The sequence below is a fragment of the Microtus ochrogaster genome, chromosome 1 (genome assembly GCF_000317375.1).
Source record: "Microtus ochrogaster isolate Prairie Vole_2 chromosome 1, MicOch1.0, whole genome shotgun sequence".
NCBI lineage: Eukaryota > Metazoa > Chordata > Mammalia > Rodentia > Cricetidae > Microtus > Microtus ochrogaster.
The window spans coordinates 118,213,264-118,226,732 of NC_022009.1; the positions used below are offsets into that span (position 1 = coordinate 118,213,264).

The window sequence follows — 13,469 nt, forward strand, 5'->3', positions numbered from 1 at the left end:
AGACCTCATTACAGATGGTTGTGAGCCACCATGTGGTTGCTGGGAATTGAACTCAGGACCTTTGGAAGAGCAGGCAGTGCTTCTAACCACTGAGCCATTTCTCCAGCCCCCAACAATGTACTTTTTGTTTACTTAGGTAATATTGTATCCTTCTGGAGTCTTTGGTGGAGTTGAAGAATAGATAATTATAGTTTTCCTTAGGTATGATAAAAGATAAAGTAGATATAAATATTGTAATTGTAATTTTTCCTTGATACCTGTTTTGTTGCATGTAATCTTTCTATGTTAAGGTTAAAACCTTTGTTTTCATTTAGATAGAAAAGGAGGGTGATGTGGGATTCCCCTCTGTATGCTGTGAATACCATTGCTTAATAAAAAAAAAAAACCTGTCTTGGGCCTGTGCAGAGCAGAATAGAGGTAGGCAGGAAAAACTAAACTGAATGTTGAGAGAAAGAAGGCAAAATTGGGAGATGCCATGAAGCCCTTCCAGAAACAAATGCTGGATGGAACCTTGCTGGTAAGCCACAGCCACACCCATGTGGCGATACACAGATTAATAGAAATGTGCTAAATTTAATAAATTTAATTTATTAAATTTAATAAATAAAAATGTAAGAGCTAGCCGATAAGAAGTTATAGCTAATAGGCCAAACAATGATTTAGTTAATACAGTTCCTGTGTGATTATTTTGGGAGTCTGGGTGGCCAAGTAATGAACAAGCAGCCCCTCTTACTACAAGACAAACTCCAAACCCTGCATCTCCAACTCTGATGCCACATTCTAGCCATATCTCCAACTCCATACAGTATTGTTGATTTCAGTAAACCTATTCCTCTTGGGTTTGTTCCACTCCCTGTTAGCAGCTTTCATTATCAGATAGGTATTCCATGACTTTATCATCTTTAACATCTAAGGGTCCCCAAGGTAATCCAGGCTTCACCTTCACAGCTTCACACAATGGTTTCTCTGAGTCTCTACAGAGGGACACTCCTAAAATAAGCCTGGCCTCAACATCTTTCATTAGTTGCAGAGGGAGATTTCATAATGCCTTCCTCATATCATTAGCTTGAAATCCTTAACCATGAGGTTGAAGGTGAGGAGGGGATGAATGGTCTATGGGATTATGGACAATCTATGGGATTATGGACAGAGAGGGAAGAGAAGCTGCAGCTTGTGATCTGTTGCAATGCTAGGGACAACCCTAAGTTATTTTTTTTTTAAGATTATTTTTATTTTTTTTTGTTTTTTTTAATTTATTTATTTATTGAGGATTTCTGCCTCCTCCCCGCCACCGCCTCCCATTTCCCTCCCCCTCCCCCGATTAAGTCCCTTTCCCTCATCAGCTTGATTGAGACTACAGAACGCAGACAGAAATGGGAAGGACTGTGGGAAACCTGCCTAGTTTTCTGGCTGGGGTTGAGCAGGAGGTAACTGCTGAAGTTTGGGTCTAAAAGACAGTGGGGATGTGGGTAAGAAAGGGACAATCTGTGGAATCCATAAGAGATGTGAACAGAGGGCAAGGAAGGCTTCAGCTGGTGATCTGTTGGAGCACTAGGAACAAAACTCAGAATTTTTCTGAAATAAATCCTACAATAACTATGTGGAGCCATTAAGAGCTACCATCTTTCCATGTCATACTGAAGAAGCAGGCAAAAGCACCTTGGTCTAAGTACTGTGGCTTTGATTTCATCTGCAGGATGAAATAAATTTCACGTTCCCAAGAAAGACCTAGGGGAGCTTAGAACGTTCCAAGAGTTGAGCAACCTCATCCCTAAATCATAGAAACAGTCATTATTCATCTTTTGTTCTTTAGAAACATTATGGTTGTTCCTAACAGCATAAAGAACAAATGAATCTGATTGGCTGGACTGTAAGGCTTTCACTGTATGTTGGTTGACAACGATAGAAAACACAAGAAAAAAAATCACTAATCTTGACTTCTGATTGGTGAAATTTGTAACTGTAACTTGCAACAAATGTTTGTAATTTTTATTCTTATAAACTCCACTTTTGCTCTTGCTTGGGACGGTCAGAAAAAAAAAAAAAACAAGACTCCCGGGTATTGTCCTGCAGCCCTGATTCATCAGGGACCCTGTTATGTGGTGAATTATTAAAATCTTTGGAATTCATGTGTTTTCTCTCTCCTTCCTCATGGCATGTAACAGAACAGACTAGGTATAAAAGCATGTGCCCTCCCCTTCATGGGGCTGGTTGCAGTTGGTAATCAGGGAACGTGATTATAGAGTAACACCTGCAGCATTGCACATCAGTCCATCCATAACCATAAACTATAGACAGTAGAGGAGACTCCCATAGAAGTAAGCATAGATTCACAATAACTGCCATGTAAATTGTACAATAACAGAGAAGGAATGTGCGTACCTGACCAAAGACCAAGGCAGGAGCATCGCAAAGCCCAGTCACACAGACACTGCAGTCCGCAGAGGAGGAAATAATAACCAAGTGACCACGTGACTCACACATCTGCAAAGAACTTATCCGGTCCTCATGGGGTTGAAATGATCTGAGCAAGGTTGGAGGCTGGGTGATTTTGTTCCCAGTGGAATTGGTACAATAGTTCTGAATGGAAAGAAATACCCAAAAATTTTAAAAATTCAAATAATTAAATAATAAATAGATGATCTGTAAATCAATATCAATCTTTAAGAAGCCTGATATGAAAATGGGAGTGTGCATTTAGAAATAATAACTTATGATCTTCATTCAAGAGAAAGCTCATGATGATGAAGATTAGAAACAGCTATATTAATGTTGACAAAAGTCTGCCCACTGAAATGACCAACATGGTAAAAGAAAGATAGGAGTAAAAGGGGGTAATTTGTATCTGATAGAAGGGAGCTTGACCACATGGAGACACCAAATAATACATCATCTTAAGATTTTTAATTAATTTTATTAAGCTATACATTTTTATCTGCTCCCTCCCCCCTCTCTCTCAGGAGCAGGTAAACAGTTGCTATATCAACTAACACAGGATGTTGATAATAGTAGATGAAGGACAAGCACACTAGATGGAATTTAGATTTTTTTTCACCTAAGATGTATCCTACTGTTTATGTCCAATCAGTGCTACAGTGAAGTACTGACAAGACCACACTCCTACAATGGACAACTGACATGACTGGATATTACTACGCTTCAGCACAAAAATCTGTTTTGTTTTTGTTGTGTGTGTGTGTGTGTGTGTGTGTGTGGTGTGTGTGTGTGTGAGAGAGAAACAGAGAGAGAAAGAGAATTACTTGAAAACAAATCTATGCTAAAAATATGCAAATAGTTTCAATTTTTGTTTGTTTTGTTGAGACAGGGCTTTTCCATGTAGTCCTGGCTATCCTGGAACTCACTCTGTAAACTGGGCTGGCCTCGAGCTCACAGAGATCTGCCTGCCTCTGCCTCCCAAGTTCTGAGATTAAAGACATGCGCCACCACTGCCAGGCAAATGGGTTCTTTAAAATGCTTTCGACAGAATATTTCTCCCTTTATCTAGGAATTAGAAAAGCTATCACTCAGCCAAATACTTATTTTTTTATCAAATATTGTGCTTAAATAATAATGGTTCTGTGAGAACATTTTCCGTTTACCTCTATGTTCCAGATTTTCAACCATCCATCGGGATCTCCAGTGGCAAGGTATTGATTTTGTTTATCAGTAGACATAATAATGGATCCAACTCCAGCATGAGCCAAAAATTCAGCCAAAAGTTCTTTCTTAAATATATCCCAGAATCTGACGTAACCAGATGCTCCACATGACACCAGGTTAGCACTTCCTGTAGCATGGGGGAAACAAATTAGAAAAAGAAACCCAGAAATCCCAAAGTGTCTTCTCCTATTGGAAGCATATGAGAGTGGAGAGGTCAGTAGCACTGCAAACTAGACTGAGCACCATTTCTGATTCTCTACATTATATAACGGCAATTATTCTATGTTGCCCTTGCTGTAATATTAAGAAGAATTTGTGTGAAGCATTAATGACACGGGTTATATATAATATTCCTCTGTTTGGTTTTTTTTTTGGTCATTCCATTCTACATTGATATTATTTGCATTAAACTCAGACAAAAATAATTCATTTATTTGAGGAATTTATAAAATATTAATTTAAACATTATAGTGCTATCCTGAAAATATAAAAATATAAAGTAGATATATATTTTTGTATATAGAGATATAAAAATATAAAACTTATTATCCCTGGTAAGCCGCTGGGCATGTGCACAAGGTCTAGATGCATGTATGCACTCATGTCAGCACAGAAACTGATTCTCTACTGAGCAGCAAATCATGGATTCTTTTCATGAGCTCATTTTTAAATTTTTCATCAGGAATTTTATTATGAACCCTTGTGGAACCCGTTTGTTGCTGTTAATAGATCTGGAATTAACCTTTTATACTTTCCATTTACATAAAAATGTTTTCTGAAAGTATTCCTCTGAGGCAAATTTATTATTAGATAAATCTGTAGATCATTTTCCATGTGTTACATAATTGTTCTGGCAATTAACTGCAGAGTTGGGCTGGAAGTGATGGCTTGTCTTTTTCAGGAGAAACACCAGAAACCTAATATTAAGAAGAATTAGCTATGAGAAATTGAAAGTAATTTTAGGGTAATGTTTCATAATGTGAGGACAAGTATGTTTTTAAAAAAAGTTTTGTAATAAATTTCAAATTCATCTTAGATATTCCATAAGGTTTTTGAAACAAAAGGTTATTGATGATGGTTTTCATATAGATACCATGCAGGTTTTTCATTAGCAAATTCAATGCAGAAAAGTGATTATACTAAATATGACTCAGATATGTTCATTTCTTTATCTAAACACATTTTGTTCATGTCCAGATCCCAAAAGTTTCATACACACAAAATATTTCTCAAACTGTGAGGGCCCACAGAAGTGACTGGAGGTCAGTGGGTTCGAGTTTATTTTTGCTCTTTCAAAGTTGTTGACAACAGATGTGGCTACTAACAAGGGATCTGACAGAGGGTGTGGTCAATTAGTATTTGGGTATAGAGGGTGATCGGCTTCACCTGGACCAAAGGTCAGAGAGTTAAAGTCTATTCTGTATATCAAGTGAATGAACTCTGTTGCCTCTCTCCTCCCCTTTTAGAGTGAAGTATATAAGCACGTAGAAATTACATTAAACACGTGGGAATTCAGTATTCACTGAATTTCCCTCCAGATGCTGTTTTGTATTTCTCTCTCTTATTTCTCTCATATCTCTCTTTTGGTTAACAGTTCTAATCCTCATGCTCCTACTCTGGAATGTGTAACTTTTGTCAAGGATGTTCTTCAACATCAAAATATAATTTAGTTGAATGTTCAATGAATCTTCTCTACGTTAGATTTTGTGGAGCAAGACGTAAGCTGTATCCGAATCATGATACAAAAGTAGGCATATTGTTATCTTGTCTATAAACTAGTAGCTCACCACAAAAAGTCACAGGGTAGCACCAATGCTGGTATCTCTCTTCACAAAAAAAATTCAAATGAGACTCTGATCTATTGTAGGAAGTAAAATTCAAATAGCAAAGACACTCAAACAATGTTCAATATGTAAACCAGGCAGTACTTAAAGTAGGGTATGCAGTCAATTCAAACCTTCCCATTGAGTCCAATCTCAAACCTTGTCAGTGCAGTAACAGATACTATTCCTTTGATACGTGTCAACCCACACATTGACTCATGCGATCTATCTATGCCCTCTGCCCTCCTAAAACACCTGTGTCAGTTGTCTGCAGTATGAAAGAATTGCTGGAATTTTTCTTGACCTAATCTCAAAAATAGACAACGGGTAAATTATTAGGCAGATCCATTTGCCACCCTCCCCAGAATAAGCTTCCTGTCCAGATGTCCCCGTCCTTTTCATGAACCAGTTCAGGCTACATGGCTACACAGATTTTCTAAGACCTAGATAACAAAACCCTCTATTGCTCCCTTTCTCAAATAGCAAAAGGCAGATAGAAACATATTTTACCTGTTGCCACATTGTTTCTTCTTCCTTCGAGGAAGCAAAGCTTTGTAACAGCATTATTACCTTCTGTGTCAGTCTCAACTTTTCGGGCAGCCTGAGTGGCCTGCTCTGCCAAACAGTGTGCTGAGCAACTTCTCTTGGCATTAAGTTTTTGGGCTTCTGGGTCTGTGATGAAGGAAAGGACAGTGCTATTGGTGAAGAGAACTGTCTTCTCATCAAACCAGAAAGCTTAAACAACAACAGAGTCTCTCCCATCCAGGCCTTGGGTGATATGAGGCCACCAAGTCTCACAACGTATATCAAGCTAGTTCCCATCAAGCCTCTTACTATTCTCTTCTACAACCTCAACAGAAAAGTTTTTTGATTTCGTTTTTGCTTTGCATATGACAGGCACACTTCCTGTGTCCTCCTGTAATGAATTAATTAGAACTTTACATCTTAGTCATTGTTAACTTTGCAGAAATCTCAATATGTTTAAGATAAATATGTCTCTAATGGCATGAAATTCTAGTTAATGCTAGTCTTGCAAGTATTTAATGAACATGAAATCAAATAAACAAATATATGCGTACTTAAATATCTTCTTTAATGGTTCATTTGTTAGTGGGTTACTCTGGAAAGAGCATTCCTAATGGTTGCTTAATGTATAATTATATCATCTTCAGGGCACATTATGAAAACTGAAAATGATTATGTCAGAATCTTGTTAGCTTGCAGTTTTGTAAAATCTCTATGCATATACCTTCAAATATCCAAAAGTAAAAAATATGGTAATACTTGGGGTGCATTGATAAGTCAGTAGGTACAGTGCTTACCACACAGGCAGGAACACCTGAGTTCCATCTGCAAAACCCACTTAAAGACAAAGGGCAAAGTAGTACACACTTGTGTTGCAATGCTGGTGGGGAGATGAAGACAGGTGGATCCCTGGGGTTCACTAGCCACAGTCGCTTTGACTACTCATCTACAATTCACGTTCTGTTTCATGTGTGCAGTTTAAGAGGTTCGTGTTCCCATCAGCATGCCTCCACTTTGCTATTATTGCTTTACTTTTCTAGAACTAGAAATGTAAATAATCTGTTTCTTCTACAAATTGTCTTTGACCTGGCACTTTATTGCAGAAATAGGAAAATGACCAGTACAATTATTGAAACTTTTTCTGTTTTACTTCTTTATGTATTTAATGATAGCCACAGTTAGGATGGTTTAAATATTGATGATATTCTCTAGAAGGCAAAGGGTGAGACAGAGGCAGAATTACATCATCCCCTTGGAATTTTGAGATTAATCTTTATAGTTGGTTTTTTGTACATGAAGCAAGTCAAAGCTTTGTGTCTGGAGCCAAATAATCCCTCAAAATCTTAAATTCTTAAATTGGCTATCTTACTCCCAATAATTCACTCTTCAGCTTTACACACACACACACACACACACACACACACACACACACACTGCCTCTAGTGGCCAGTACTTCAAAATTTATTATCTATGAGCTTACCCAAGTGAGAACATAGGAACTGGCTTTATAATAGGAAATGAAATAACCATTATCTAAAGAAAAACCTTTAGTTTCCTCAGAAACTAAAATAAAACATGAAAGACAATCGTGGAGACACTTTACTTAAGCATAAAATATTCATGTGCTCTGCTAACTGCTATAAAATATAATATCCTCCTGTCTAATGCTCCTCTCATGTTTCTAAAGTAAGGAATAATTTATGATATCCAGGTGGCATAATATTTATTATAAGCTTCAAACTGAGGCTAAAAAGCCAATCAAGTGAGCATAGTTACCATTTTCCTACCAAGGGATAGCCAAAGTCCCTCAAAGGCTATTCTGCAACTTTTATTGGTTTAAACCAAACTAGATAAAAATGAGAGCTCTCCCCCTGCTATCAATAATACAGAAATGCTGACAGAGCATAAAGAGACAACTGGAATGCTGTGCATAATTTGCAAAGTCAAGTTAGTCTCAAGATTTTTCTTAGTCAGTGTGATAAGGTTTCACTATCTCTAATGCTTGGAGCTTGCAGTCAGTCAGCTAGAAATCAGGTGTACAGCATATCAGACACATGCAATAACAGACAGGCCTACTGTACCACAACTCAACTTAAGATTTCAGTTTCAAATTTGCACTCACCTAATTTAGATGTTAGCTGCCTCTGGTAATCAGGGTGAAGGACATGGTGAGCATTTTCTGTGCTGCTATTCCACAGAACAATTTCTCCATCATAGCTCCCTGTAGGAGCCAGGGCAAAGAGCATAAAGTACCAGATGATTTTACAGAAACATGCAAACAGAAATAAAAGGAATCCATTATCAATGTGTATTATATAAAATCTTGTAAATAGTAGGTATTCTAAATTTTTGCAAATATGAATGATGATGATACCTAATGCTTTATTAACTGTGGAATTTCAGCATTTATAAAGTAACCCATTCAGTTGGTGGATATGAGCCATCTACTATCTTATTTTATTTTAATAAATCGTTCTGAATAAAGGCTCTGAGGTTAAAGTGCTTGAGTCTGAGACCAGGTCCTGCCAATAATAATACACATGATATTGACTCATCCTGATTCCAAAATATCCTCACTGGTATATAAAACTGGGTAAACAATTGTACTTATACTATGGGCTTATTTTAAGAATGAAAATTATTTAGAGTGGTGATAAACAACTGGGCAGGTATTGAGAAAGTGTGAATCACTCTTACAGTTCTGTTCCTACAGTATTTGTGTGTGCACAAAGAGAGTTCTTTGCTTTTCTTTCAGCTAAGTTCTTTGTGAAATGCTTTCTCTCATTCTAAAATTCTCTCCACAGAAAGTCATCTGTTCCTCTTTTGTTTTGTTTTTTAAAAGAATGAGAGAAAAGCTCAAACAGAAAAAATCATGAGCAAGCCTGTGCTGTGGAGAAACCACATAGCAGTTAGTGTTCAAATGACACTCAGTGGTCAGTGAGGACAGTCCACTACCGAGCAGAGGCACAATGGTAAGTAAGGAGCACAAAGGACAGCTGAGTTTTGGTGAAATATATATTTAAGGAGAAGAAAAAATAAGATTATACTTTTCTGGACAGAACAATCTACTTAGTTCAGAAACTGTTAGGTAAGGGGATGGATTTCAGCTCCCCATGGCAGATCTACTATTATTCACTGTGACTCAAAATTCATTATGAACAAGTGCTTGGAAGAACATTTTCCCTGTAAAACTGAGGGTATTAGGATAAATTAAGAGCTAGATTATGCCAAAGAGTTAATTTTTGCCATGAGATACCTATAAAGAGGAGATAACATGTCATCTACACAGATAATGAAGAAAGTCAAGATATTCTAAATTAGAAGTAATTGAGTGCTACCAAAATATGATTCTTACCCAAAAGCTCTATTGCTGCTCTTGAAAAGTGAACAGTACAATCAAAGTTAGTGTTCACTAATAAAGCTGTTCTATGTCAAGCACTATGTTAAAATATTATACTCGTTCTCTGTACCTTAACATAAGAATGCATACAAACCTATTCTTAGCCAAGAGAGCTATGAATTGACATATAAATAAGTCACAATATCATCCAGTAGCTAAGAAGCAGAGCCAGAGTGTGAAACCATGACATAGCCATGGAAGCCGGTGGTCCTCACTACCACAAAAATAAGGACTTAAAGGAACTGTATGATCACTTCATTAGGAAATGGAATCCCTTTTCAGTTGAGAAAAGTCTTTCTTTCTTTTTTTAATTTACTCAAAGCCAACAAACTCTCTCTAGTCCATTGTCCAGTGAAGGCTCAATTTACCTGTAGCAAGAGTTTGTGGGGGTAAAAAGGCAGCACACAGGATGTCATCTTGGTGATGGGTTCCTCCTTTCCATTCTTCAGACTGGATGGAAAACTGATTGAAGTTCTGGGGTCGAAACACAGTAACTGCTCTGTAAAATGATATAGAATTTAGCAGCGAATCTAAAATTGGCACTGATATTGAGTAGCCATTATCCACTGGAATGGTGCGATTTGAAGAGTCTGAAAGACTTCACCACCCAAAATTTTATCACTACGTGCTATCTGCAGCAAAGTAAGCTTCCCACTGAAGTTTCTTTAGAATTCTTACATTAAGTCTCTGGTAAATGCTTAATGTGGGAAATAAAGGTTAATTGTGCTTCTATGACTATTAAAACTAATGATACATCCATTTATCAGATTAACTGCTTCCAAGACCTGAAAAAAATTCCTCACATGAAACTATTAGGACTTTTATGACAATAATAATAATAGTAATAATAAAGTAGAGTGGTTCTATGAACAAATATTGTCATGTAGTTTAAATTACATCAATGTGATTTCTTTCATCAAAGCTGCTTCTTAGGATATTTTCATGTATTCATTCCCTATGATATTTTCCAGAATTACCATAGCCATAGAGTCTTGGAAATCACTGTATTTTTAAAAGCTGCTGTTTGTGGAAAGTGTTTGAAAAGTGCCATCTCCAAGAACTATGAGATCTGTGGATTCTAATATCAGTTCCATACAAATGGCTCTCTGCTGATCTTCATCCACAATCTTTTATCAGGATTGGATGGTTTCAGTTTGAGAGTTTGTCATTCTATACATATTGTCCTTCCACTGGTAATATATCTTAACATATGAAAAATCAAAATTTGCCAGCTTCTATCCATACTCTATACTGAATTCTAGAATTTGGTTTACAGGTCTTCATTACAGTCCCCCTTGTGTCATTTTCCTCTGGTTACAAATAATTACATTTTATATTATCCAAGCGTGACATCTTCATTGTTTTCACTTCCCCTTTAAATGGCCACTTAGAGCTTCCTAGAACAGAGCTCTTTGCCCCACCCTTCTGTTTAACAATTGTAAGAGGTTCCTAACTAATCTCACTATTGCTATGTCTCCTCTCCCCAGATGAAATCTTCTACTTTATCTTTGTATTCTAGAGCTTTTAATGTTCCCTCATTCTTCAAGCAAATATTATTTTCCTACAGAATGTCTTAAACATTTAGAACCAGGAGCCCAGAGTTAAATAAAACATTAAGTGAAATGTGGTAAGTGCTAAAGCAACCCAGGAGTCCAGAGCACAGATCACAGAGGTAGAGTCGAGGGCTGATAGTTACTGTACAAACATGTATAACATGTACAAACAAAATAATGTATAGGACATGGGAGACGGAAGCTTGCTAGAGAGAAAAGACAAGACAATGAAAGACAAGGATGAAGCCTCACTTAGAAACACTTCCTGGGTTTCCATTTCCCACATTACAAAAGTCAAATGTGAATGTCCATTTTTCCAGACACAATAGTATATAGACTTAATCTCTTTCTTAAGATTTATCTTTCACTATACTTCTGCATTATCTCTTAGTAATGTGTGTATGTTCATGCGTGTGTGTGTGTGTGAGTGTGTGTGTGTGTGTGTGTGTGTGTGTGTGTGTGTGTGAGTGTGTGTGAGTTTTCAATGAACTTTGGAGCAAGGCTATAGAAATCCATAAAGTAATATCCTTTGTGCAACATTGATGAAATAACATTTTAACAAGATAGAGATTATAACATACAATAAAGTACTATGTTCATTTGAATTGCACAAATAGATTACAGGGTTTCAAATCTACTGTCACACATGGACATGTCAGGTGTATCCAGGGCTCACTTACTGAAGAAAATCATTTTGCCCAAACCGAATTCTTATTGTTCTCTATTTTCAGATGTTTAGTTTTTGTTTCTTTTCCTTTTGTTTCATTTCCTTTTGTTTCCTTTCCTTTCCTTTATTTTCTATCCTTTTAGGGGAGCTTCATGTTTCTGAGTCCTAAGCACCATCTTCTCGGGCCACTAATATTCCGTAAAAATTCTGTAAGAACTAGCATATAAAGAAATAATTCCATCCTGACCTCCCAAATGATTCACTTTCACTAATTTGATTAAGATTATATCTCAAAGATCTCCAGTTAGATTAAAAATACTAAGAAAAAGTGGATCTTCATTTCCTGAACTGAATGAGGGAAACTATCTGCTGAAAGAAGCTTTCTGTGGCCAGCCACCTCAGGATTTCCCTGGAGCCACCCATCCCTTTCCTGCTTCATTTTCCTTGGTAACATGCATTACTGTGTTCTATACTTTTTGCCTCTTTTTTTTTCTCTTCTGCAGTAAAAAAAAATAACTGAAAAACTTATGAAGCAGAAAGTCTTCCACCTTCATTGTCAATTTTAGAATAATATTTTATCTATAACAGGCAAAGTAGAAGCATCTACCAAAGTTTAAGAATCATTCTCCTATTTTAAAAATAATAAGTTTAATATGAATATCACTAATTGAGGCTTAGAAAGATACTATAAGTAAGAAAATAAAAGTTCTAAAATTCATTTTACTATCACAATATCATGAGTACATATTTCTGAATTTATCTACTACTAGGTGAAGGGGATGGTGAGTATGGAGTGGTAGGGAAAACAGATCCATCTTTTGTCTATTTTGTAAGGCGAGTTTCAATGTCAAATGTCTTTTTACCAAGATTCCTATATTAAATGGATATAGATATATTCAGGGCACACCACCTAAGGCATGAAATGCTTTTCATAATATTCTACAAAAAGTATCCATTTTGATATTTGACCTTCTATGTCAAAACACTAAAAATATAATTACCTGGCACCTTTTCCTTAAAACCTAACCTGAAACTTGGATTTGAAATGACACTGATCCTCAAACTACCCCAAGAATCCACACTCCAGTTCTCACCTCCTCTGTCTCAAACACAACTTTTTATTTTTTTTAAATTTGGACTTTGCAAAGAATGAAATGAAAGTTCAGATGACCCAGTTTTCAGCTACTTTAAAAGTCGAATAGAATTGTTATTTGACACTGAAGGAGTTTACCAGCTCTGTTCCATTTCTCATAGCTACGATCCTGAGAGAATTGACTTGAGTCATTGTGCCACATTGCATAGAAGCTGGTTATAAAAATAACACTATCAGTGATCTCTTCCTTCAGAGGTTGATTGCTCATGTGCTGTTGGTCCAGCTGCTTTGAATCTCATTAAATTCTCAACAATATTCATTAATGCTTCTCCTTTGATCCATGGTATTAGAGATTAATAGTGATTATCTCAAAAGCAGAATACCCATTTCTAATCAATTTGTTCTCCTCTTCTCTAAAATCTGTGAGGTCAAACTTTACACGTGGAAATAATCACAAGTTAAGGCTTAGCAAACATCAATGACTTTCAAATGTATTTATTCTCTCCCTAGTTCCCAAAAGTCAAGTTTAAAATAAATTACAGCTTTAGACCCTTCCATTTTGATTTTTATTCCAATGGTAGAAATTAATTAAGTCACTTTGGGCTACTTCCTTTAAAAAGGCAATTATTAAACCTTAATATCTTTCTTTACATAAGGTTTATTTTATTCCAGAGCAACTTCAAATTCTTAAGGGTATTTCATTTAGAAAACACTTTTAAAAGCAAATAAAAAATCAATCTGCTGAGTA

The 13,469-nt window shown here is 36.4% G+C and overlaps 1 protein-coding gene across 1 annotated transcript in view; it reads right to left on the bottom strand.

The window, feature by feature from the left end:
* Wdr49 (WD repeat domain 49) overlaps positions 1-13,469 on the bottom strand; it is a 100,710-nt gene that overhangs the window by 24,628 nt on the left and 62,613 nt on the right. The window contains exons 10-14 of the mRNA XM_005344204.3: positions 9,777-9,907; positions 8,131-8,229; positions 5,994-6,155; positions 3,600-3,787; positions 2,383-2,580 (exon numbers count right to left, since the gene is read on the bottom strand). Of these exons, the coding sequence (XP_005344261.1) occupies positions 2,383-2,580; positions 3,600-3,787; positions 5,994-6,155; positions 8,131-8,229; positions 9,777-9,907 (778 nt within the window). The remainder of the gene's footprint in view (positions 1-2,382; positions 2,581-3,599; positions 3,788-5,993; positions 6,156-8,130; positions 8,230-9,776; positions 9,908-13,469) is intronic.